Source organism: Bombyx mandarina, chromosome 10 (genome assembly GCF_030267445.1).
Source record: "Bombyx mandarina strain Sakado chromosome 10, ASM3026744v2".
Taxonomy (NCBI): domain Eukaryota; kingdom Metazoa; phylum Arthropoda; class Insecta; order Lepidoptera; family Bombycidae; genus Bombyx; species Bombyx mandarina.
In genome coordinates this window covers 6,238,850-6,265,765 of record NC_143217.1, presented here as the reverse complement: position 1 = coordinate 6,265,765, position 26,916 = coordinate 6,238,850, and the positions used below count along the sequence as shown (strand labels likewise).

At 38.0% G+C, this 26,916-nt stretch overlaps 1 protein-coding gene across 1 annotated transcript in view; it reads right to left on the bottom strand.

The window, feature by feature from the left end:
• Nucleotides 1–436: 436 nt before the first annotated feature.
• Hs3st-A (Heparan sulfate 3-O sulfotransferase-A) overlaps nucleotides 437–26,916 on the bottom strand; it is a 44,764-nt gene continuing 18,284 nt past the window's right edge. Inside the window, exons 2-9 of the mRNA XM_028182111.2 lie at nucleotides 13,293–13,325; nucleotides 12,912–13,158; nucleotides 12,229–12,397; nucleotides 3,831–3,977; nucleotides 3,002–3,217; nucleotides 2,322–2,542; nucleotides 883–1,040; nucleotides 437–671 (exon numbers count right to left, since the gene is read on the bottom strand). Coding sequence (XP_028037912.2) covers nucleotides 466–671; nucleotides 883–1,040; nucleotides 2,322–2,542; nucleotides 3,002–3,217; nucleotides 3,831–3,977; nucleotides 12,229–12,397; nucleotides 12,912–12,991 — 1,197 coding nt within the window. The 5' untranslated portion in view covers nucleotides 12,992–13,158; nucleotides 13,293–13,325 and the 3' untranslated portion in view covers nucleotides 437–465. The remainder of the gene's footprint in view (nucleotides 672–882; nucleotides 1,041–2,321; nucleotides 2,543–3,001; nucleotides 3,218–3,830; nucleotides 3,978–12,228; nucleotides 12,398–12,911; nucleotides 13,159–13,292; nucleotides 13,326–26,916) is intronic.

Here is a 26,916-nt window from a genome sequence, read left to right as displayed (position 1 = left end):
TTCATAATATTATAAATATATTTTTGCTAGTAAATAAATAATATTTTATGAAAATTACAAGATCAATAAAATTTTGTTTCTGGGTGACTTAAACTATGTTTAAATGTATATACGTAAAGATTAAAAAAATTTACATTCTAGTGATATGTATTATTTACTATTATTTAATAATTTACTTTTGATATGTATCTGATCACAACATTCATTATATTTAATTCTTTATTAACAAGGCGTCTGAAATCCAATTACTTTATAATTCAACCCTAAAATTTTATTGCTTGGTATTTATTTGCCTAAATCTCTAAATTTTATTAAGTGAAGATAAATTTTTGTAAAACATTTTTTTTTATTGCTACGGTGTATAGTTATATAATTTCATTAGTAAATCATATATAGAAATTATGGTGTTTTTGGATATATTATGGTTTATTTTGTATTTATTTTTTCTGTTTTCCAAGCAACCTTTTAATCTTCAGGCCAGCCAAGATCCTCTCCGACGAGATCGTAGAATTTCTGGTTGTGCTGTATAAAGAACTTCCTCAGTTTAGTCACAACGGTGGGATCGACTCTCGGGTGCTTACGACCTTTTGTCTCGCGCAAACATTTGTCTGTCGTGTCGTTGCGGAGGCAATAGAAACCTTTTGTTTCATTGAAGTAGAAATTTTTCCTTCCTGTTTTCAGAGTTCGTATATTATTTATTGTATTGTTACACGAATTTATTATGTAAACTTTTAATTAAAATCAATAGAATCATACTATGAATATTTACATTTCTTAGTTAAACTTAATCAAAAAGTATAGTTACCAGGGCCAAGAATAAAAAAAAAACGATTAATGTTCAAATAAAATTGCGATTTAATTTTTAGAAATCCAAATACATACCTATTTTATGTTCGAGTCCAAGGAACTTCTCGATCCGACGCAACTGTGGCACTGGGTCTTCAATAAGCTGGTCGCCGTTGACAACCAGGATTTGTTCTCGTGGAAACACCTCCAGCCAACGATGCAGATGAGCGTGATATAGAGATATCGCTATCGGCCTATTTGAACGTAAAACACAGATTAAATGGCTTCAGAGACTAAGCCCCGCGTAAATAGAGAGTGAGACTGTTATTTGGATAGTTTTTTTATTGTTGTTGCAGACGATCTTAATGTTTTCGTAATGTTGAATTGTTACTGTCACTCATAGACGTCAAGAATGCCATGAACGCAGTCTAGACGCTGCCTATCGCATAATAACTCTAAAATGATACATTGAATCCGATATAAATATGTCTAAAAATATTGTCACATTATAATCAACATTAACGTTGTGATATCTATGATTCCTTTAGCCACTGTAACACTAATGGGCCGTAAATACACCTGTCTATAGATAATTAAAAAAGAAAAAGATGTTTTATTCTTGAATAGTAAAATAATCATAAAATTTCGCTGGTAATTGAAAAAAATATTGAAATATAAAATACAGTCGTTTTACAGGACTTAACAACATTATTTGAATTGCAAATGAAAGAAATAATTGAATTACCTTACGACGGAAGAAAAACATGAAATAGGTTCAAATGAATCTCGACCAGTGGCCGTAATTTTATTAAAAAGTAAATGAAAAGAAATCCCCTTCGTGTTTCCAAGGTAAAAATTTCTTCCAGTTTCAATGGCCATATTCATTTGAATATATAACGAGATGCATGAAATTATACTAACAAATTACGTTATGTGTTTGTAATAATAACGTCTTTCAAAATACAAGACTTTATATAATGAGCTTATTATCACATTTTTTACTTATTTATGTTTTCCATAAAGCCTATAGTTCTTTCTAAACGAGGGTTTTCAAGACTTTCATTTGTTATTCGAATCCATGGATGGGACATAGCCTATATGATTGATTTAATGGTAGTATGATTGGTCCGTTCGTGACAAATTATTCTTAAAACTAGTAGTAAGTACTTGGATAAAAATAGGTGAGGGGTAAAGTTATCTAATGGCTTCGAAGGTATGCCGAAAGTATATCTGAAGATACACAACTGAGTCACTGCCTGTCGCTTGTATAGCGATAAAATTATTTGGATAAATGTACATGTTAATTACCCTTAGGGTTTCTTTTGACTGATTTCTTTATAGTCGAAGTCCCTGACAATCCAGCAATTTGCACTTAATATGTATTTTATAAAACTTTTGGATAATGCTACCCGTAAAATTGGTCAAAACCTTGGACACACGGTCTACGTCATAATTGGACTTAATGTAACGTCTTGGCCTACACTAAAAATCCTGCAAGGTACTATAAAAGTTACTCGTATTGAGAGGACTCTTACCTGTAAGCCACGTTGATAGATCCGTCTGGAGAGATGGCTAGATGTTCGAAGGGTTTCGCAGTGTTGGCAATAGCTTGTCCGGTTGACTGAGATTGGGCTGGCACAGATGGTGTGGCTCGACTTCGTAGTTGCGTGTAATCGGATATCGCTCGTGTAACTGGTTCCCGGACTATTAGTAGAAGACGGACTGAGGAGTTCATTGCCCGAACGCGTTCTGGTACCTATTCAACATTTGAACATTTTCTAAACAAAGATGGTTAATTAGTTTAAGTACTACGATTCCGAGAGAGGACAAATCGATTTTCAAAGATTGTATATTTAATAAATGTATTAAAATTATAATTTGCGTAATTACTGGTGGTAGGACCTCTTGTGAGTCCGCGCGGGTAGGTACCACCTACCCTGCCTATTTCTGCCGTGAAGCAGTAATGCGTTTCGGTTTGAAGGGTGGGGCAGCCGTTGTAACTATACTTGAGACCTTAGAACTTATATCTCAAGGTGGGTGGCGCATTTACATTGTAGAAGTCCATGGGCTCCAGTAACCACTTAACACCAGGTGGGCTGTGAGCTCGTCCAACCATCTAACATCAAAGACGTTTTTCATGACAATATGGATTTCATTAAATGAATCAAAACTGTAACACCTATTAAAATTAACGTATCCTTTCGGTTGCCCTTACCTCTGGCGTAACAAAATAGCTAGGACTCTTCTCAATGGTGATTTGTCCTTTGAAAGACAACGGCATTTTACTTCTGTACCATTCCAGGCCCAAAGCGTAGTTCTCATCTCTGTCGAAGAAATGAACTTCTCCGGAAGCCTTTTGGACCATCGGATGTAGGTACAGCATTTCCAGGAGAGCTCTAGTGCCACATTTCCGGACGCCGATGATTAAAGCCTAAGCAGAAACCGGATTTTAATTTGATAATCGAATTTACACAGTTTTGCTTCCGCGAAAATTCGAATTTTGTAGAAAATTAAATGATACGATTAATTTAATTTTTATTATATTTTAGAGAGAGAGAGACAGAGAATACACTTTATTGCACACCAAAACACAATTTACATTAAAAAAACAATCAAAAAAGCAGATACATTTGTACAACAGGCGGTCTGATCGCTAAAAGCGATCTCTTCCAGACAACCGTTTAATATACAGAAATTCTGGAAAATATAAAAAAAGCTGTAACTGTACCAAATAAACTTTTACTCTATTATTATTCAATTAACCTTTTTTTTTATTTCAAAATATTGTCAACTATTGCACTGTCGTTTGTAGCTTTACGAGCATTTGTCGCGTACCTTCTTGTCAATTTGTCGATTGTATTGTATTAGTCATGACTTTGTTGGTACAACTAATTAATTAAATTAATTCGTTTATGACAATCTACGATATGATTTTAGCTACATTCGCATTTTTTACCAGCAACAGCACCTAAATGAAAAGTTCAGCGTGGTTTTCCTAACACAGATCTGTTCTAAGACATTTCTAAAATATCTAGGGGTAATACCTGTGGAAGTCTTCGAGCAGGTCTAGGCTGCTTAGGAGGTCTAAGTCTCTTCCGTAACGCCATGGGGTGACTGATGGTACGCGTGTCACTCTCTTGGCTAAGCAACATCTTTCGATTCTCGCTAGCAGCCGACGCCATGCTGGCCGCCTAAAGTTATAATTGTATTTAATAACATAAATGTTTGAAAATTTGCAGAAAGAAGAACTATATTAATAAATACATGGGTTATTCATAATGTCTTCAATTTTATAACTATTGTAGATGCAATTAACGCCAACATGCTGGATGCCTCTCATTGATGAGATGAAATAGTTTGAGATTGATTCTGTACATCTATTTTTTTTATTGCCTAGATGGGTGGACGAGCTCACAGCCCACCTGGTGTTAAGTGGTTACTGGAGCCCATAGAAATCTACAACGTAAATGCTCCACCCACCTTGATATATAGCTTCTAAGATCTCAGTATAGTTACAACGGTTGTCCCACCTTTAAACCGAAACGCATTACTGCTTCACGGCAGAAATAGGCAAGGCGGTCGTAACTACCTGCGCGGACTCACAAGAGATCCTACCACCAGTAATTACGCAAATTATAATTTTGCGGGTTTGATTTTTATTACACGATGTTATTTCTTCACCGTGGAAGTCAATCGTGAACATTTGTTGAGTACGTATATCATTAGGAAAATTGGTACCCGCCTGAGATTCGAACACCGGTGCATCGCTCAACACGAATGCACCGGACGTCTTCTTATCCTTTAGGCCACGACGACTTTTTCCTTAGTGTTTCTTAATATCGTATTTAGGTCACACAAAGTGTGTCTACAGCTTACAATTAGCAGTATCATATTCATACAATATACTCATATGGAACTACATTGAGAGTAAGCCCTTTCTAAGAAGAGCAATCTAAATTGATACAGAACTAGCGGAGAAATCGGTGAACACATTTAAAAATATACGAACACTCGAACATAAAACCTCCTTCTCTTTTACAACGAGGTAAATAAAGGATCTCCATATTTTCCCTGCCTTAAAAATGAAATCTCACACCGTCACACTTTTCTCCAACGGTCGGGACATTTTATTGAAATTGTGACCTATTTTTATGGGTAAAAAGTTTATCGTTCAACAACATTCATAATTTTCATTAAATTTATTTTGCATAATTTTATGTTTTCCAAATAACGTTCTCGATGAAAAAATTACATACTTTATTAAGATCGGTTTATTTCAAGCTGTGTTCTGTGTTCTCCAGAAAAAAATCAAATTTGTCATAATTTCTTATGTACTTAAACGATTTCTTCGTTTTATATATTTTTTTGTACAATATATTCGTTTTTCCAATGCATAAAATACTATTTTTATCTCATAATAATACGAGCTGTATCTATCTATAATAGTAAAGTATCATTCAGCAACTTCAAGAAATCCTATTTGCACACGTGTCATTGACTGATGATTTTTTTTTTTTTTTTTGTCAGGAGGAAATCACCGGTCTTCCGCCCTCCACTGGGAATGGAGGGCGGGGCATGTCGGAGTTGAACCGACTAAAACCTCCTGTCGCTCAACAACCAGCATCCAAACCTCGCATGAGACAGAACTCATGAAAAGGCAAAGGGGGGAAAGTGAAGCGTTTAGTGCGGAGCACATCTCTCCCATCACCCTCCCCCTCGGGACGCCGGACTGGCGGTCGTCGGCGCCACGACCACCAGTCCTCTCGGTCGGCAGGCTATCCGAAGCCCGCCTAGATGGCGCCGGTTAGAATGGTCTACCTTCGGAATACCCCGCTGGGTCAGAACCAGCGTGGGTTGAGGATAGCCGGCCTACCCGGACGCTCTTGCATAAAACGCGTGCAGAGCAGCTTGCACGTCGTCTTCTTAGGTCCCCTTCGCCGGTCCCCAGGCCGACATGTGAGAGAGACCCGAAACACTTAGAGGGCCAGGGCTTGGGCGAAATCCGCCTCCCTGGCCCCCGCTCGACGGCGGCGGGCCTGCGCGTCTCGTACGCGCCCCGCCGCCTCCTTCTGCGAGATGGTGCACTCGCAAAAGTCGAGCATCGCCTTCCACGACTCGTCGTCACCGAGCATTGATGCCACAACACCCGGAAACGACAAGTCGTTTCCTATTTTTGCGACAAGGACACGGCGCCACCCCTCCCATGCGGGGCAGGCGACGAGCGTGTGCTCCGCCGTGTCCAAGTCGCAACCACAATGGTGGCACTCTGCCGTCAGCTCGGCTCCGATCCGGTGCAGGAACTCACCGAAGCAACCATGCCCAGTGAGCACCTGCGTGAGCCGGAAAGTGAGGCGTCCTCTGTCACGATTCACCCAATTCACAAGAACCGGGCGAATCGCCTCGACGGTCCTACGACCAGCCGAAGGATCGGCCAGCCGTCTGGACCATGACTCCAGCACGGACCGCCGAGATTGGGCCCTCCGCGCTCTGACCACACTGGGGCTGGGACGTGCCACGCCCCGTGCACGAAGGTCAGCCCGCCACTGATAGTCAGCGGCGAGCGCCTCCGCTTCCAGAACCCAAGGCGGCGTCCCAGCCAGTACACACGCCGCCTCGAAGGAGATGGTGCGATAGCCGCGGATGACCCTGACCGCGATGGTGCGTTGCGGCCGTTGCAGCAGCTTCGCTACCCCCACCGCCAGGGACTGGCCCCACACGGGATTGACTGATGATAATGCAATAATTTTATTACATTAGTCTAAAATCGTGACACCAGAATCAATAATGAAATTTTTTTTCGGTTTGTTGTAAAAGCGCGCTTAATTGATTTATTTTTAAACTAATCTTGTACCTTTAAACGAGCAATTCTTGTATATTAATATATATATATAATCTGAATCTCGGAAACGGCTCCAAGACGGATTTTCATAAAATTTAGTATACAGGGGAATTCGGGGGCGATAAATCGATCTAGCTACGATTTATTTTCATAAAATGTTGTTTTATTCGTGTTTTCAACAACAAAATAGCGTTATAAAAAAAAAAAACGAGCAAAGCTCGGTCATCATCTACTATTGAATCTAATTAGAAAAACATCCGAAAAATAAAATTCAAACGTAAGATGACCTAAATAGAATATACAAGAACCATAACTGAAACTACGTTTTTGTATTAATACAATCACTCGATTTATTTTTGTTCTGACTACGTTTTTGTGTGCGTAAGGTACCCACCATGTTTATATGCGTAATTGGGACGCTATTTTGTTCTTATATTAAGCTTCCTGTATTATATGTGTATACATATGTAGTTGTCTACGGATGTAATTAGCTCAAGACAAGAGACTTCCAATTTGTGGGGTTAATTACAACCAGGCTAACACAAACACGTTTAGATAATGTATTATGTAACTATGAAATCGCTTTGAGAATTACATTATTGATAACACTTGCTGGGTTCAAGAGAGTAATTAAGTTTATTATTCATCTTTGTGTGATAATATTAAAAAATAATATATTAGTATTTCCACGGAATCAAAAGTAGTTAATTATTTTTGTAAGAAAAAGAAAAAAACAATGGACGAGTTCACAGCCCACCTGGTGTTAAATGGTTACTGTAGCCCATAGACATCCACAACGTAAATGCGCCACTCACCTTGAGATATAAGTTCTAAGATCTCAGTATAGTTACTACGGCTGCCCCACCATTCAAACCGAAACGCATTACTGTTTCACGGCAGAAACAGGCAGGGCGGTGTTACCTACCCGTGCGGACTCACAAGACGTCCTACCACCAAACAAATAAAATAGTCCCGTTGCATTCGCATAATAAATGAAGCACGGGTATCAAATTCGTTTAAAAAGCTTTAAAATAAAGTAGACATTAAATGAAAGACGTAAAAATTCACTAGCTATCTAAACTAGGTGTGAACGAAGTAACGATCGAATGTACAGTAATTAAAGTTAACAGGCTCGGTTGTATTGTGCACGTAGGTTTTACATAGCTTTTCCTTGTAGTTTAATGTCGTAAAAGCGGCACAACTCGACGCCGGCACAACAAGAACTCCGTAAAGTGCTTATTCGCACCGGCGTTCGTTTTCTAAAGCAGCTTATCATAATTGTTATTGTCGTTCGAGGTATTTATTGTGAACTGATCGTAATAGAGAAAATGTTTTTAGTTCTGTCAAACGCAAACGAAACTTAAAGCCCACTCGACCGATGTTTATTTTTAAAAGTAGTATATTTTTTGGAACGAAGTTTTGGAACGAAGTTCCTTATGGGAAAAAACGTCCGTAACGTAAGATTTTTATTAGTAATGCACACAGTGTACGACTTAACTTTGTAATAACGTACGAAAAATAATATTTTTTTTTTCATTCATTGACCACGATCTCAGAGCGTTCGTTTGCGCAATACACTTAATCTTATGTAAACAACCGTGAATGAAGTGTACCACAATAAGTTCGCACGTTACCGAATGACCGTGGGTTGATGCGAAACCTCCAGTTTTATTATCTTTATACCTCGAATAGAACTTAAAATTAATATTTTTATAATAAGGAGCTTCGTTCCTATCCGGTGTCCCACGACACCACACTTTTTTTTTTATCAGGAGGATATCGCTGGTCTCTTGCCTATACGTAGAAAGTGGTAGGCGAGCATATCAGAGTTGGATCGACTAAAACCCCCTATCGTTCAAGAAACGTCTTTCTCTCGGTCACTCTGTCCCCAGTGGACGTCACACTAGTGAGTTAGTCTAGATTAGGTCCCTCTAAGGAGTTTTTAAAATATCTCAATAAAACGGCTGCCCCACATTCAAAACCTGAAAACGCTATTTCTTTGGAATTTGTCAGTCGGGTATAATTTAAATACATAGCCTAATAAAACAAAGAGGGAACATGGAAATTTAGTTGCAGCAAGATCGATGAAAAATAAGTGACTTATTGAAATTTTCGATTTATTAACAATAGTCTAACGACACATCTAGGACTGCACCTCGAACAGTTTCACAAAAACCTATAACACAAAATGAATTTTCGTTTTTCTCTCAAATACGATTTCTATTTTTTATGATGGTTTAGTTGGCATCACTAAAACACGTCACTTCGGATCCTCCTGATCCACTCACGGTGCATTTTAGGTAGCAGTCATTGTTCCCATCGAACCCGTCGCTTGCAACGAAGGGCTCGACGAGTAAATTAACCCACAGACATAGCCCACTGAGTTTCTCGCCGGATCTTCTCAGTGGGTCGCGTTTCCGATCCGATGGTAGATTCTGCGAAGTACGGGTCTTGCTAGGGTTCGTGTTAGCAGCGTCGTCAGGTTTGAGCCCCGTGAGCTCACCTACTAGTTAAGGTTACGATCTCAGCATTCAACACGAGTTGAAGAAGAAGAAGTTGGCTATGTCGATTTGAGATCACTATTCCACAGCACCATTGCGAATCGAGTATAAAGAAAGGGCTGTCTGTTATCTGCTGGGAAGCGGCGCGCAACATTAATTACGATTACAAGTTATGCGATAGGAGTTACGGGGGTTGTAAAAGGGAAACAGCTACTGCAACTCGAAATTATCACATGCTTGTATCTTTACGCTTTAATTTGGATAGTAAAGTTCTACTTTTGCCAATAATTGACTATTTTCTTTTCTGAGTATTTTTAATTTTTGTCTACGAAAAACGAAATCAAGTTTCGGAATATTTTTACTTATGGTAGAACCTCTTGTGAGTCCGCACGGGTAGGTACCACCACCTCGCCTATTTCTGCCGTGGAGCAGTAATGCGTTTCGGTTTGAAGGGTGGGGCAGCCGTTGTAATTATGCCGAGACCTTAAAACTTATATCTCAAGGTGGTGGCGCATTTACGTTGTAGATGTCTATGGGCTCCAGTAACCACTTAACAACAGGTGGGCTGTGAGCTCGTCCACCCATCAAAGCAATAATAAAATAAAATAAAATGATCACAGATCGGTTTGGGGTTATACAATTCAAATGTAGCACAGTATTCCTCGATTCCCAATGTTTCTAGCTAGAGTGCTTACTAGTTAAATTTATTCGCGAATTTTCAGTAGTTGTTTTTAGAATCATAAGACGAAACCATTTGTAATAAATACTACCTAGTCTAGACGATATATTTTTTGTTTAGGATTTTTAGGCTAGAATTGTTAGCTTCGGGTAAATAAATAATAAACAACCGTAAACATACTTAACGTTACATATAAATTATAACTTTCCTAAAATACTCAACACATGTAATACGTACCGAACACGACGAAACAATAATGTCGCGTCGTCAATCTAGAACGACTAGAGGTCCCGCAGTAGTCGAAATTCGACTATAATTAATTGGAATTGTAAGTTTGTACACTATTATGATTGTATTTTATACTTCTATAATCACAAATTTCGCCAAAACTAAACTATATTTTGTTTAACAAAAAACTAAAAATATTTAATCTATTCTCAATTTGACAACAGACGTCAAGAACAAAAGTTTGACAATAAATAAATAGTATGCATGCGTGTGTGCGTCAAATACATGGTATGTAGTGTGTGTAATATTTTCTTTATTGATTTAATGTATCTTTTATGCATTATTTTAAAAAATATTAGCATTGTGAACTTCTTCTCTATATTCTCTATAAGTGTGGGAAATTTCATACTCCTCCGCCCGCGCAATTTTCGTAAAAAGAGATACAAAGTTTTTGCTTAACGTATTATTATTATTATCTAGAACGATATTCACACATGACAACGCTACTGAACGCGTTATCGCAATACAAAAAAAAAAGATTTGCGGTTCAACCTCGTTCTTGTATTAGTTATTTTTGATTCGGAAGTTCCGAATATGTATTTACCGATTTCTTGATCACGCTAGTTAAAAGTTCTAGGTCAAATCGTAATAGAATCAACCATTCGTCTAATTTTTTTAATTAGTGGTCCCTCAGTAGTCGAAATTCGACTATAATTAATTGTAATTATTAGTTTGAACATTTTATGGTTCTATTGTCAGACTATTATTATATTTCTATAATCACAGATTTCGCCAATACTACATTATAGACAAATAATATTAAACACGAACAATATTAATCTATTCTCATTTTGACCACAGACTTTAAACCAAAATAAAAGTTTTACAATAAACCAAAAGTATATACACATATATGTGTTGTGTCAAATACACGGTAATGTGTGTAATGATTTTTTTAATGATTTAATGCATTTTTAAGCATAATTAAAAAACAAATAACATTCGTCACTCCTTCTCTATATTCCCTATAAGTGTGGGAAATTTCAATCTTCTCGGTCTACGCAATTTTTGTAAGAAGGGGTAAAAAGTTTTTGCTTCACTCATTAATATATAGATTTCTAATGATAGCCGCGAAACTTCAAGCGTGAATGTAAAAAGGAATTATTGCACACTTACTAATGGTAATGCGTTTTACACGTATTGGATATCACGATTGGATATCACGTAACAAACCACGAACGGTCATCAGGCCCTAAATTGGGATTCTCTGTGTTATGGGTACCAGGGATTAACATACATATTTAAATTCGTTTAAATATATTATTATACATATATTTTTTTTTTTTTTTTTTTTTATTGCTTAGATGGGTGGACGAGCTCACAGCCCACCTGGTGTTAAGTGGTAACTGGAGCCCATAGACATCCACAACGTAAATGCGCCACCCACCTTGAGATACAAGTTCTAAGGTCTCATTTATAGTAACGTCGGCTGCCCCACCCTTCAAACCGAAACGCATTACTGCTTCACGGAAGAAATAGGCAGGGTGGTGGTACCCACCCGCGCGGACTCACAAGAGGTCCTACCACCAGTAAAAATAAATATTAAAGACCCAGACAAAGAGCAATCAAATCTTTTTATCACACAAATGTTTGCCCGATGTGGGAATCGAACCCACGACCCTCGGCGCAACAGTCAAGGGCGCTAACTAGTGTGCCACCGAGTCAATCAGTCAGATCTCTTTTGTATTTTCTGCATATAAAATGAAAAAGTACGAGAATGTAGCAACGTACCGTTTTTTCTAATAAATAATAGTTTAAAAAAACTAAAAAAATACACTTTTATAGAAAATCCAACTAAAAAATAGAAAATAAATTTTAATAAATTTGAATTAAAAATAGTGTAAGAAAAAATGATTTTATTGTAAAAAAGCGTGGGGTGCTTTTTAGGATATTATTAAAATAACCCTTCTACTCATACCTGTTCATAAAATTTTTATAACTACTGATACCATGCACACCACGCTTTTTTTTTTACAATGAAATAATTTTTTCTTCCACTATTTTTAATTCAAATTTATTTTCTATTTTCTAGTAGGATTTTCTATGGAGGCGTATTTTGTTAATTTTTTTCAACTATTATTTATTTCTAAAAACAAGCTTAGGTAGTTCAAGACATTTTTTCTTGTTTGCCTCACCTGTATGCTATAGAGTGCGCTGTCATAGAGGACATGGAAGGTGAGAAAGAGCGACAGTAGCGTGACGGAGAGCAGCGCCGCGGCTAGCTTGGGCCGCGACACGCCCACCACCAGAACGCAGTCCGCCAGCTCGCCCTCCGCCGGCCGGAACGACGACCGCGGCAACCATCTATAAATAACATCTTATTGACTGTTCGCCATTAATTTAGTGATGTCCTTAACTTTAGCGACGTCTGAAGGCAATGGGAACAATATTCCATGCTTTTTTTCTCTCTTACCTATGTTGATAGCCTTAAGAGGTTATGTCAGCTTCGCCCTAATGTGTAGGTGAGCTCAAGGGGCTCAAACCGGAGTGTTGCTAACACTGGTCCTAGCAAGAGCAGTGCTTCCCAGAATCTACCACCGGATCGGAAACGCGACCCACTGAGAAGATCCGCCGAGAAACTCAGTGGGCTGTGTCTGTGGGTTAATTCGCTCGTCGAGCCCGAGGTTCGACGAGGACGGTGACCGGTGCTTGTGGTACCTAAAAGCACCGTTAATGGATCGGGAGGATCCGTATTGACGTGTTGTGGGCGACGTCGACTGTTTACCGTTCGGTATACAGGATCGGGTATGATTCCACGCAGTGTTGCGATAAATAAAAATGTCCTGAATGAAAATAAATTCATAAAATAAATACTCACAGGATATCAAGAGGCAACGACTGAGAACAACTTCTGTAAGTCGCCTCAGGGCGATGGTGCTTATTCGGCAACTGACTCATTTGAGCGCGCAACTCCTTCCCCGTCCCATTGAACCAATACAAAATATCTTAACCCTACACCTAAATCTTCACATCACAGTTATTGCTTTCAATGTGTAAATATTAAAATGGATTGAATTCTCAGAAGTAATTTCACCGCCATTATTAAATGCTTGTTTTCGTGGAATCTGTAACAAAGTTTACGGATTGATTTCCTTAAAATCATGGAAGGTTTTTAATTGGATTCCATTTCCATTTTACTTTCATTACGATTCAATTTAACTTTAGTTTGTGCGATCGTTCAAAATTAGATTATCCATACCTGTTCATGTATTTTCTAACGCTACTCCTGCACCTGAAACAAAAAAAAACGTATTTAAGAATAGTGGTCCCCCTGTAGTCGAAATTCGACTATAGTCAACTGAAATTATAAGTTTGAATTATTATGGGTCTATTATCAAAAACTATTTATCATAGCTTTAAAATCACAGATTTCCCCAAGGCTAAACTATACACGAATAATATTAAAGACAAACAATATTAATCTATTCTCAATTTGACAACAAAACTTTAACAATAAGCTAAAGAGTATACATATGTGTGTGCTTCAAATACATTGTAGTGTGTATATTGTTTTTCTTATAGATTTAATATACTTTTTATGCATAATCTTTAAAAAATATTTGCATTCTGCACTCCTTCTTTTTTTTTTTTTTTTTTTTTTTATGATTGAAAGTTTACTGGTGGCCCGAAGGCCTTTCCAGTTTCACCAGGACAGGTGGGCGAGCAAAGGCTCAGCCAAGAGGGGTGGGATTTGCTAACAACTGCCCGAGCGCCTCCGAAGGAGACCTAACAACTCAAGAGCAATTGTTTCGCGAATGAATCTACTACCGGATCGGAATCGCGACCCGCTGAGAAGATCCGGCGAGAAACTCAGCGGGCTGATGCATGGGTTAGGTTGCACGTCGACCTCTTTGTCGAGTTCGACGAGTACGGTTACCGACACTCCTTCTCTATATTCTCTATAAGTATGGGAAATTTCATACCCCTCAGACCACGTAATTTTTATAAAAAGGGGTACAAAGTTTTTTCTTCACGTATTAATATATTATTGGAGAATTCAATCGGATGTCATTACGAATTGGAAAGGCGCATAAATAAGGGAATTACTTCGATTCTCGTATAAGTAGGGGTCGCGAGCGTTCCGCGTGGTTTTACTGCGCCGTGGTGAAACAATCTCACATTACACGGTTTTAGCTTTTGGCTACCGATGCGTACTATCTTTTAATGTTTTCCGTGCAAATAGCGAAGAAACGAAAAGAGCGGATATGTTTTTCTAAATCAACATCGCCATAAAATTACTTAGGAACGTGAATCGACTGTGTTATATAAGGGCCCTGATTTTTTTTCGTTTTATGTCTATTGGCTCCGAAATATAGCGTGGGTACTCAGCGTGGGTACCTAACCTCACACGAGCTAGACCGACAATTTTCCGGAGATCGCGTGAATATGCTAGATACGGACATCGAAGTAACGGTTCTAACGATAGACCTTGGTGAGGCCTATGCCCAGCAGTGGACATCCTCACCATGGGTGATAATGGGCTCCAGTTACGGCCTCACAGAAATACCTTAGTCCACGATGTCATCTACGAAGCCGAGGATAGACCGGGCTAGCGCAGAGGAAAGTTATTCAGGGAGGCCACGATCCTCAGCATTGAGGATTATCGATGCAAGGACGAGGAAGATCAACTAAAATATCCTTTTTATTAAATAATTCTAAACAAGAACTACATCTAGGATTTTCTCCGGTTTTGCTCTCGGTCCTAGTCATAATCAAATTTTCTTTTACGGTTTGTTTTACGTGTGTGTGTTTATTGTCATTATATTATGTCCCACGTTTCGAATACTTTAGTGGTCACCGGCCGACTGACAACGTCTTCTTTGATTATAATTTCATGTTGAAACAAAAAAAACAGCACATTGCTTCAGTGGTCAGGAAAGTTGATTGTACAATATCTCCGGTTGGATTCTAAGCGTACTATCTTTACCTAAATTTCCGACTTCATGATGATGATATTTATATGTAGGATTGAAAGTTCGGGCACACTGTCTCTCGTAGAATATATTTTCATTTCTTTTAAATATAATAAGACTTATTAACATGAATTAGAAATTACAGGCGTGAACATAAACATAAGTTACGTACAAAAAAAAAAACAGTGACTTGAATGCGTGACATATCTTTATTTCCAGATAAACTTTGAAAACAAGTTGTTATGTCGCCGCAGCTTAAAGGATAACAGGCCCGATGTATTGTGTAATAAAAAAGAAGCCCGCCAAAAATTATAATTAATGTAATTACTTGAAGTGGAACGTTTTATGAGCACGGGTAGGTACCAATGCAATGCCTAAAGACAAAATACTTCAACGCTTGCGTACTGCCGGTCATGACATATCGCGCTGAAACGTGGACATTGACCATAGGTCTGGTCTGTAAGTTCAAAGTCGCTCAGCGTGCTATGGAAAGGGGTATGCTCGAAGTTTCTTTGATGGATCGAGTCAGAAATGATGAAATCCGTCAAAGAACCAAAGTAACCGACATAGCCCTAAAGATTAGCAAGCTGAAGTGGCAATGGGCCGGACATACGTGTCGCAGAACCGATGGCCGATGGAGCAGACGTGTTCTGGACTGGAGACCGCGTACCGGTAAGCGCAGCGTTGGGCGTCCCCCTGCCCGTTGGATCGATGACTTGCGGCGATATGCTGGGAGAGATTGGATGCGGAAGGCGGAGGATCGTTCATTGTGGCGGACTATGGGAGAGGCCTACATCCAGCAGTGGAGAGATACAGGCTGATGATGATGATGTAGGTACCAACACCCTGCCTCTTTCTGCCATAAAGCAGTGGGACTCCCATTTAAGAAATAAAAGAAAACACTAAGCGGAATAAAATTCTTTTAAGATGTCGTATACATCATCTAGTACACTTAGACGTTTCGATCATAATAAATATAGACTTTTGTTACCTAGATCAATATCTGTCAATTTAATCTTAAACATACCCCCGAAAATCGATCAGCAATTTTTCATAAGATAATTATAGCTGACAGACAGTTCGATACTCCTGTAATGGATGTTTGCGATAAACCAGTAATTTTTCATAGGTAATAGCCCACACGGGAAATACTGTAGGCATTTAGTATTCCAATGTACGTAAGCGGTGAACTTTTGAGAACTGAGCCATTAATCAAGTTATAAGTTTCACTGGGTTGCGTCATTCGGCGACTTCATAAACATTTCAAGAATGAACAGCGACTTAATTTTTATTTGTGTGTTTCTTCATTTGTTTTAAAAGATCCAACGGGCTAAACAAATATGTACATATAAGTTGATACTTGATGATAGAATACTTTGTATATGTGACCTCGATACAGATGCCTATTAAGTTAACCTCTTTTTAAGTTTTAAGGAATCCAGTTTATAATTATTGAACTAAAATAATAAACAAAATTAATTTAAAATCAAACGGGATGTACTTTTTTTCGGTACACGGTGGAACAGGTCCATAGGGTGAACACCGCCCACCGAAATTAACTCATTTAAATTGAAGTATACTAAAACAAAAAGGATTTGGAAAAACATAATTAGCTTTCAGAATAATTAGCTAGGATTTGTAGTCACAGTTCCCTTGCGTTTAGGAAGGTCCATAGATATACCTGTGGAAGGTCTGCAGGAGAGAGCCACATCCGGGCTGCCACCAGTGCGGGCACCCAGACGATGACGCGCAGCACGCGCTCGAAGCGTGCCCTGCGGGCAGTCGTCGCCCGCATGTTAGAGGATCAGGGCTCGTGGGAGGCCATGGCCAGGTTTTGTGACCTGGTAATGGCGTCCCGTGAGGCTGAGGAGCGTGAAAGGGAGTGGGATCCCTCTTCAGCACCTCAGCGCAGAAGGCGGGGTGGCCGGCGCGGGCGTGAAGCCCCCGCTCAGCCCCCGTAGGGACTATCAGGTGGCGGGTGCGGGGGCACCCGGTACTCGACTGTCGGTCCGGTGGTGGGGCGGTGCAAGGTGGCTCCTGTGCGCTGCCCACGGTGTATCTCCCGAAATGACGTCCTTCGGGATTTTCCCGGAGATGAAATCCCGTCTTATCATCAGGACGGGTACCGGCGAAGGCGGACTTTCGGCGCGCACTGCGGTACCGTAGGTCTGGTGTAGCCGGTGTGGTGGAGCTCGATGGGGTTTAGTCGGTAGTCGTTCTGCGGGGCAAGTACTTCGCGCGCCTTTTTCAAGGCGTAGTCTCTTGCGAGGAATCGGGTGAGGTGGAGGACCTTGGCCCTTCTCGTCCCCCTCTTCCTCTCAGGAGGCGCCGGAGTCCGACATAACCCGGTTCGTTACCCCCCCGGACCGGGTATTCGTAAATGGATTCCCCAGCGTTAAAAAAAAAAAAAAAAAGGAAGGTCCATAGATAAAACACAACGAGAATGATGTCGATCATGCCGTGCGATGAGATTGAGAACATTGATGTATTAAAGTATCAATGATTGACACAGACATAATCTTTCAATTGCATTAGTACAACGAATGTCCATATAATATTTTTTTTTTTCGGCCTTCGAGAGCCTTATTAAACTTAACTTTATTAAAACCTCGCGAGATTAAACAGTAAAAGTAGTTTGGTTTTTTTAATTGTGACAGCGATCAGCGAATGTCATTGCAGAAAAAAAATTTCATGTATTCCTAATTCGAAATCACGATCTTTTTCTACACTTTTATACAAAAAGGTTTCGCTTGTAAAATTGAAAATCATTCTTTTTGTTTTCTAAAATGTAAATAAAGAAAATGACTAAGTGAAACATCTACTATATTAAACTACAGTTTTAACATTATACCCATCCAAATATTTATTTCAATCCCAAAATAATATCATATATGTAATGTAAAGTGAAATGTAAATTAGCGTATATAAATCTCGCACATGTATCTATTCATAAAATAATGAATATGTATGTAGTTAACTTCGCTTCATAAACCAAATTTCAAGGGTTACGGTAGCCAATTTACACACGGCTGACCGAATATGTAGTTTCACCGTTTGAAATATAAATCAGGGCCTTGAACTCGAACGAAGACGCGTTGTTCTATTTTCATTCAGAAAAAGGAAAAAAAAATAGAACGAACGAAATTTTTATCGTTAATTCAATAGGTTTTATAAACGACTAAACTAATTTAGAAAAATATTAGTAAACTCACAAAGGTTTGTGAGTCTTGTCATCAAAGTAAAACGTAATTAGTAAAATCAACAACTGTTCCGGTTTGAAGCGTGGGCAGCCATGTTAGCAACGTAATTTAGAATTCTAGCTTATTTTACCTTAATTTTGCCTATGTTTAATAAACTCTAGCTCGTCTGCTCATATTAGGTAATAAAAATAATTATGGCATTCAATGTCAAAATATATTTTTTTCCTATTAGGTTAAACAAATTAGGAACATTACGGAATTTTACGTAATTAGGAACTGGTGATAAATTCAAAATAATAAAACATGGTATAGTGTTGAACAGACGAGAATTACTTAAACGTAGGCAGCGATTTCGCTGTGCCCCTGGCATTGCTGATGTTCATGAGCGATGGTAACCACTTACCATCACGTGGACCGTATGCTCGTCTGCCTAAAAGGCCAATAAACAAAATCGTTCTCAAAGCGAAAGAATTTAGAGGAAATTCTGAAATTTCACCTGAAAATTCCATGAAATTTTAATTTTAATAGACGTAAGTCGTTGAAATTATACTCGATATTAGAAGAAGAAAGCCGAATACATTTTATATGAATCGCTTCAAACGTGCTTGTCTCCACCTGAAGACCCTGATTATCAAGTATTTACATAAACCCTACCCTCAAATCGTCGTCAAAATATCTACGTATAATAGACCGTTATACAATACTTCAATTTAAATGAAATTGTGAAAATCCTACCTCCTGTCTCGAATGTCGGGAATTAAACTAGTATTACGGACATTTTGATGTGATCAGCTGACCGAGGTCATGTGAAGGCCAGGTCAAGGCTTCCCTGCACCGGCGCAAGTATATTAATATCATACGAGCCCGCCGATCGTGTCGGGTTATTGCTATTTCGAACAGAAGGACGTGGTACTACCACCGACTAGTTCTATACGTGTATTTACTTATAACACACATTTGAAATATAGTTCACGTCGTCTGTAATTTGTTGTAGCATTACTAAAACACGATATGGTACGGTAGTTGTAAATGACTATAAAATATTCGTAAATTATCTTAGAAACTAGCAAATGCTTTATTTTTAACGATAACCTTTGATATTCGTTATTAAATCAAAAAAGAATACTCTTTATTTGTAATATCAGTAATAAAAATACTTTTACGGTTTAATCTCGCATTCTTTATTGTCATTTCACTATTTCTAACTTATCGAATACTTTACCAGTTTTCGCGATCACTACCGACTTAGCGGCAGTAGTAACTAGAATAATTAATAAAATAATGAAAATATTTGCTACTGAAGCGAAATTAACCATCACTAAAGTTATGGAGGAAGCAAATTGTCTCCCTGTATGACTTTGCTGTACAACCACAGATAATCTCAAGTAAAAAATAAACAAGAACATATATTTACACTGTCACCAAATACAGAAAGTAGCTCATCTAAGCCCGTTAGAGAATAATTACAGGGGACTGTAACTAAAGTTAACATTGCGTGTAAAACAGGAACCTTACCCTAATCAAGGAAGAAAATTGGTTCACAGAGGCTCTCATTTTTACGAGCAATCATAAAAAACGCCTTTTAGAGCACAATATAAAATAACCTACCTCGAATTTTACAGGAGTGAACTGTATTTGAAAAATAAAAAAGGAGTCTATCTAGAGATTTACGGTGATGTCCTCAATTTCATTATTTTAGTTAATGGATTTTACTTCAATTCGACATTTCGTAATTACGTGATGTGCGACTAAATGTAAGGAGTCCTAATGATTCTATTATAATTGCGATTAGCTGTGTTCTGCTCTTGCCTTTTGCCCTACACGCGGTGTGCATTAGCTAGTATAATTAAAATATCTGTGGCCCGCGGGATGGAAAGCCTAATGTGACGTGACGTATAAGGGTTAGTGTGTTGATGTCTTGGCTTTAAATTACATCTTCACAATACGTGAGTTTGCTCAAACGATAAATACTCTTCAGAATAAATATTATTTTTTGTTTACGTGACGGTAGTTTATTATCCTTATTTCAGCTTCAGAAAAGTTTTCGCTACGCTCCGTATTAATTAATGTTTTGTTGCTTAAAAAACTGATTAACAGAAATACCAAAGCACATTGGATACAAAGCTAATGATGTCGTATATAAAGTGTGTAACAAGGTTAAGCTTACGAGAACCCAATTTACATATTACATTTTCATTGAAATTTTTCGTATCGTCGTAAGCACGACTTCTGCGAATATTAATTTGTATGAGCGTTGTCTAATGTTTAAGAACCAACACGCGAAGAAAGGCAATTCAACAAACCGAAAACTTCTATTACATTTCGAAGCTTTTTGCTTAATTAAGCCGGCCAGGTACATAAGTCTCGGGAGGATAAACAATTCATTTTGCACGACGAGCAAAACTGGAAGAATACGAACATTATTTTTGTCAGTACTCAAATCTAACATTATAGTATTCAATTTGATAGAATACGTCGGCAGATGATAAATTGTTTTGGCTAGTCGACGAATTGTTTTGTGGTTCAATCGAAGTGCGTGGGAGGTACACGGCGGGTAGTGTGATCGCGCGGGCTGCTGGTACGCCGCGTCGTGTCCGACGTGATTTTTACCGATATTTTACCGTAAATTTGTTAAATTCGAATTCAACGCTGAAAACTTTTTTTTTTATCAGAACGAAAAGGATTCTACCTTTTTCGAACTGTATACATCGGACTCGTTTGAAAATAAAGACAAAGTAAAAATCAGAAAGAAAGAAAAAACGTTTCAAGTATAGTAGTAGTTCTCTGATATCGTATTAGGTATTATTAGTAGATACTATTAAGGCGTATTTTGAGCTTATTTCTGCCCCGATGCAATGCGTCCCGTTTTAAGACATACCAAACAACCGAAACCTATTTCCTGACCTAACCTGAACCTCATGTCTCAAAGTGAGTGGCAACGTTGATTATTGTGATATTTATCAGGTTCCATAGCCATTTAACACCAGACAGACCTGTGAATTCTTTCATGAACCTATGAAATGAAAACAGTACAAGAAAAATGAGATGCCACATTATGCTGCTTGTATTGTTCGTAAGCAAAGCACTAGATTTCAATAGCAAAACTGCCTTTATGTTCTTATACTCCAAAATTACAAATTTATTTAAATTGATACGACTGGATAAGTTTTTATTTATTGCCAGATAATAAATAAACTAAATATAGCTACGGTGTATTAAAACCGGTTATAAAATATTAAAAGTGTTATAAATTTATTATACATTAAGCAAATATGATAGTTATACGGAGGCTATCCATTAATTCGAAAAAATATGGAATCTGCTTTTTTTTATTAGCTTGCAATATAACAAACTCTACGATTTCTACGTTTCTCTTGTATAACCATAAATTTGAGTGGATATTCAGAAAAAAAAATAATGTTAAGACCGTGTATCTTCATGGCAATAACTTTTGAGCCCATCTGAAGCGATGAAAATTGCCACGGTATTTCAGCATTAGGCACCTATAAAAATTGAGGAAATAAATAAGAAGGAAATTGCTTTGCTAAGTATAAGGTAGGGCGAGTTCACTTCGAAAATATTTAGGTCATCAATGCTATTAGGTCTTGATTTCTATACTTGTAGTGGACTGTATGATTAGGATGGGCAAGGAACTTGATAAATAAACTCGTGAGGAATATACGTATAAAATTTGTATATTTTAGAAATTTTATGATTCGCGTACAATAGCACGGATAAAAGACATCGACAAATCTCTAAGACATTCCAAAATTCCAATGTTATGTCAAAAACCACAACGACAACAATAAAAAAGGTTTTATACCAATTTGTTGGGTTTCCAACAATACTAATATTGAGAAAATATTGCAAGGACTATAAAGTAATGTTGTTGACTTCATTTGACCGACTAATTTTACGACTAATGATGTGGGGGATGTTTGTTTATACAGGCTTATTATGTTTACACAAATAGTAGGGGAAGTATAGCGACTCCGTCATGACATGTTTCATAATTTTGCCTATTTCTGCCGCGAAGCTGTTAGGCGTTCCGGCTTGAAGAGTGGGACAGCCGTTTTATAGTACAATTTAAACTTACTTATCATCAGATGGGTGTGACCGTCACTACTCACGCGAGTAATCAATCTATCTAATTATCTATCTTCAGCCCGCAGACGTCCACTACTGGACATAGACCACCCTCAAGCCTCGTCAAAAAGACCGGTTAACACTAATAATAATCAATATAATATAAAAACTAAATATAACGCTTCAACGGCAGGCCCAATTAAAAATAAAAATATTCATTACTAGTCGAACCCTTTTCCTGGTCGATCTTGATTTGACTTTGATCCAACTGCTACCAAACAAACCATTTCAAAGTCTAAAGGGAAAGTTTACAGGGAATATACGTACTCACATCGACTTCTATATAGTAGGTTGCCTATGAAGCTGCCATTAACAATACTGGCCATTGGAAACGTAATATATCAATGACTGGTAATAAATTTCAAATTAAAATGAATTTTATTAAAAAAATATGGAATTCTATTTTCAAATTCAGTCAGTCAGTTTATTGATTAGTGTTTTGTTTTCACTACATATGTATCGTTTTTAAACAATATGGCCGCGGTAAAAATACGAGTAATTACAGAATATGAGTTCCGTCGCGGTAGCAATGCATAGCAATAGCACATACGGTTAACAACATTAATGATGTATTCGGAGTGAACACTACAAAGGAACGCAGAACTCTTTATTAGTTTGAATGTATCCGAATATTTGGCCAGCACGCTAAAGCAAAATAATAAAATCATTGTATTTCCATCGGCGTTTGATATATTTATATTTATAGTATATATTTTATATACATCACATAAATACTCAATTTGATGTAATGGTTCAAAGTTACATAGAGCATCGCGTCAAACGAATGGAAGTGTGTAAAAAATATTAAGATTGTGTTAATGTATTTTGTGTTGTATTTATTTTTCAGGTTGGATGTCGTCAGTACTTACTAGAAGATGGTTGTTGTGAGTAACCTTCATGACAGGGCTACGAGTCTTTAGATCCGGCCTATTGTGACACAAAGGCCAAGTTGCCATTGAATGGGCAGAAGGGCTCGGAAGGTCGACTGTATTTCTATTGAAAGACACCTTTGACACTGACAATAAATTGGGGACTTGCCTTTAACAAATACAAGGTTTATCTTTTTTTTTTGTAGGGACTGCCTTAGTTATTTCCAACTGACGTTTGAGGTTTTTATTGTGTTACAAACGTTTTTGATGAACAAAAGATTTAGGTTTTTCCCTTACATAGTACATTTTATTAGATACCTACTACATTTTCACTTACGTAGTTCGGCTCGATAGATATATTTTCACATCGCGGGACTCAACTATCAATAATAAAATTTAATGTATCCGAAGCGAAGCGAGGGCGGGTCGCTAGTCGCGAATATAATTATGAAATTACTCCTGAGCTATGGGTACCAAAAACACAATTACATTACAATAACAACTACATATTATATATCCAGGCGCTTAATGCCAAACAAACTTGGAGAAATTGGTGGTCACTGGAAAAGTCGAGGGCAAGCGACCAAGAGGCAGGAACCCGACCCGTTGGACGGACCAGATTCGTGCAGCCCTGGATACCACAGTGCACGATGCTCTGCACTCAGCTGCAGATAGGAACAGATCGCGGTGCACTATAAAAAACAAACTGTTTCAAGGCCATGACCACGACCCTCAGTAATGAGGAAACCGACGCAAGGAGGAGGAATGCCAAACATATTTGACAGATATACGTCGACCGGAAATCGGCCCAGGATCCGAGGTACCGCAGTCAACATCACACACCACTACATCGACAAACGAAGAGGTTTTTTTTTTATTTCGTGAATCGTCCAAAAACTTCTACGGTTAAATCTCACGTTCATTTTCAACTCATAATTTTCGTTAACGTTTCGATACGAGTAACTACCATCTTCGTGTGTGTTCGACTGAGGCATTATTCTATGTTTCACAAAACGCGAAATGACTTGGAAGGATAAGTATGTTATTTAGTAGAGAAAAAATAATAAAAGATTTGCGTTTGGTAATAGTTTATATTTAGTACCTAATTATTAAGTGGCAACGGCTTGGCAGGAGAAGACCTGGTCGCCCTGTACATACTTGGCGAGTGAGATGAGGGCTGCCAACGTGACCTGGAGTGATGTCAAGGAGCAGGCGCAAGACAGAGACAACTTGTGAGGGCCCTATGTACCAGCGGGGTACCCTAGGACTACAACAACAACATCAACCTAATTATTATTTAATGATGTTAGCCCAATATTATCGTCGGTCTGTTTCTTAGCTCACAGTATTAAAATGTTTTGTTTCATATCGCTTTATTTAATTATAACTAAAAGCACATTTAATTAACCCAATTCCTTCCTGTTCATTTTGTGCGTGTACGTATTGTGCGATTATCTACGAATTTTATTTTTCTTGTTCCTCTATGAATATTATTTGTGATAACTTGTATTTAAAACTAGCAATAGGTTTCCTTGACAATCTACATATATATAAATGAATTGCTGTTCGTTAGTCTCGCTAAAACTCGAGAACGGCTGGACCGATTTGGCTAATTTTGGTCTTGAATTATTTGTGGAAGTCCAGAAAAGGTTTAAAAGGTAGAAATATATTAAAATTCTCGGAATTAAAAATAACAAACAAATGTTATTTTTCGTCGGACGGATTCCTATTGTTTGTTTTAAGTTTATTTTATACAAAAGTTTAGGTCTTTTATTTATCTATTGAGGCATTACGAAGTCTGCCGGGTCAGCTAGTTTTAAATAAATAAATTGATTAATACATAAATGCTTATGTGACAGATACATTAGCTCTGGATCCGGGGCCCAGTTGCACACTCACAAGTAGTATTTATTGTGTGTACAAAATTGTTTTTCTAAACAAAGGATAGTCCTATTACAATGAGTCACCTTCTACTTTTTTCAAATATATTAATATGATTTTTTGTGAAATTTCTTCTGTTCTTCATTTGTACAGCGCATATCTTTAGATTATTTAAATTATCATAAATACATTTCTTGGATGTTTAATTCTATACATTTTATTTTAAAGTAAAGATTTAATATATGTACCTACTCTGATCTTTAACGTATATTAGAAAATGAGCATGAGTCTTGAACATTATTTTCTTTTGTGTTCAGACGGATTTCCGCGAACTTACATCCAGTTAACCATACACGTTTTTCAGAGAGCTCATTAGATCTTGTATTTCATAATAAAATATCCTTTATTGTTAGCGTAGTTAAGTTAAATGTACATAAACTTATTCCCTCGCTGCTGTACATTTTTAAAATAACTTGTTGTGTTAAAAGACTTTTTTTATTGTTTAGATGGGCGGACGAGCTCACAGCCTACCTGGTGTTAAGTAGTTACTGGAGCCCATAGACATCTACGACGCAAATGCGCCACCCACCTTGACATATAAGTTCTAAGGTCTCAAGTATAGTTACAACGGCTGCCCCACCCTTCAAACCGAAACGCATTACTGCTTCACGGCAGAAATAGGTAAGGTGGTGGTACCTACCCGCGCGAACTCACAAGAGATCCTAGCACCAGTAAACTATATTAAATTATAAAATTAATTAAATTATATTAGATATTTTAATATGTTTTATGTGAATTGTATACAACTAACAGGCAATGCTGAAAGTTGACGGTCATCACGAAAACTGTAAAGTCACCGTCATTTCTAGTAATGGTAGGGCGTAATGTGAGTGAATTCGTACACTAGGAGCTGGTTAATTCCGGTAATCGTACTGGTCGAAGTCGTTGAAGAGTTTTACGCTAAACCTAAATCATAACATCAGCTCGCTGATTCCGTTTGATCTAAATGAAAATAACATTTGTTGTAATATGTATATGTCGCAATCAACACGTGATTGCTGCAGCAATACGTTAAGCAATACGTTGATGGGTCAACTATTCACTTTCCGAGCGAAGCACACGACCAGGACTTATCGTGGGGCAGTCGGCTAGAGCGGTCCAATTTGAACCATCGCGTGTTCCTATATACGTACCTACCTAAAAGTTGTATAGCGTATCTTGTGGAATCATGCCCACTGAGTTTCTCGCCGGATCTTCTCAGTGGGTCGCGTTTCCGATCCGGTGGTAGATTCTGAGAAGCACTGCTCTTGCTAGGGTCAGCAGCACTCCGGTTTGAGCCCCGTGAGCTTACCTACACACGTTAGTGCGAAGCTGAAACAGCCTCTCAAGGCTATCAGCATAGGCAGGGAAAAAAAGTGGAATCATTAAGCCTTATAATGTAACCGAGTAAAATACTACTGTGTTTCGTTTCTCCGACATTACCCAACGACGCCAACTGTTCGAAGAATAAGCATCACGAACCCAGCCCAGCCGACGTTATATTAGTATTTACTTATTTAGTGCAGTCTTCTTACAAAGTATCAGTTAAACTAAAATATTTGGGAGGAGTTAATGGTAGCTTGAGCTTGAGTAGCCTTTTACAACCGCTACGAGTCGCTGCCAACTATCATGGAATATATCCGTACACGGACATTAGGATAGTTGTTCTAGCATATACAGTTATTCTAAAATAGTTATTTTAATATCTGTATACGGATTGATTAATGTAATCAGTAATAAGATATGATGGGTCGGAAACTTGCCGGTGGTAATTA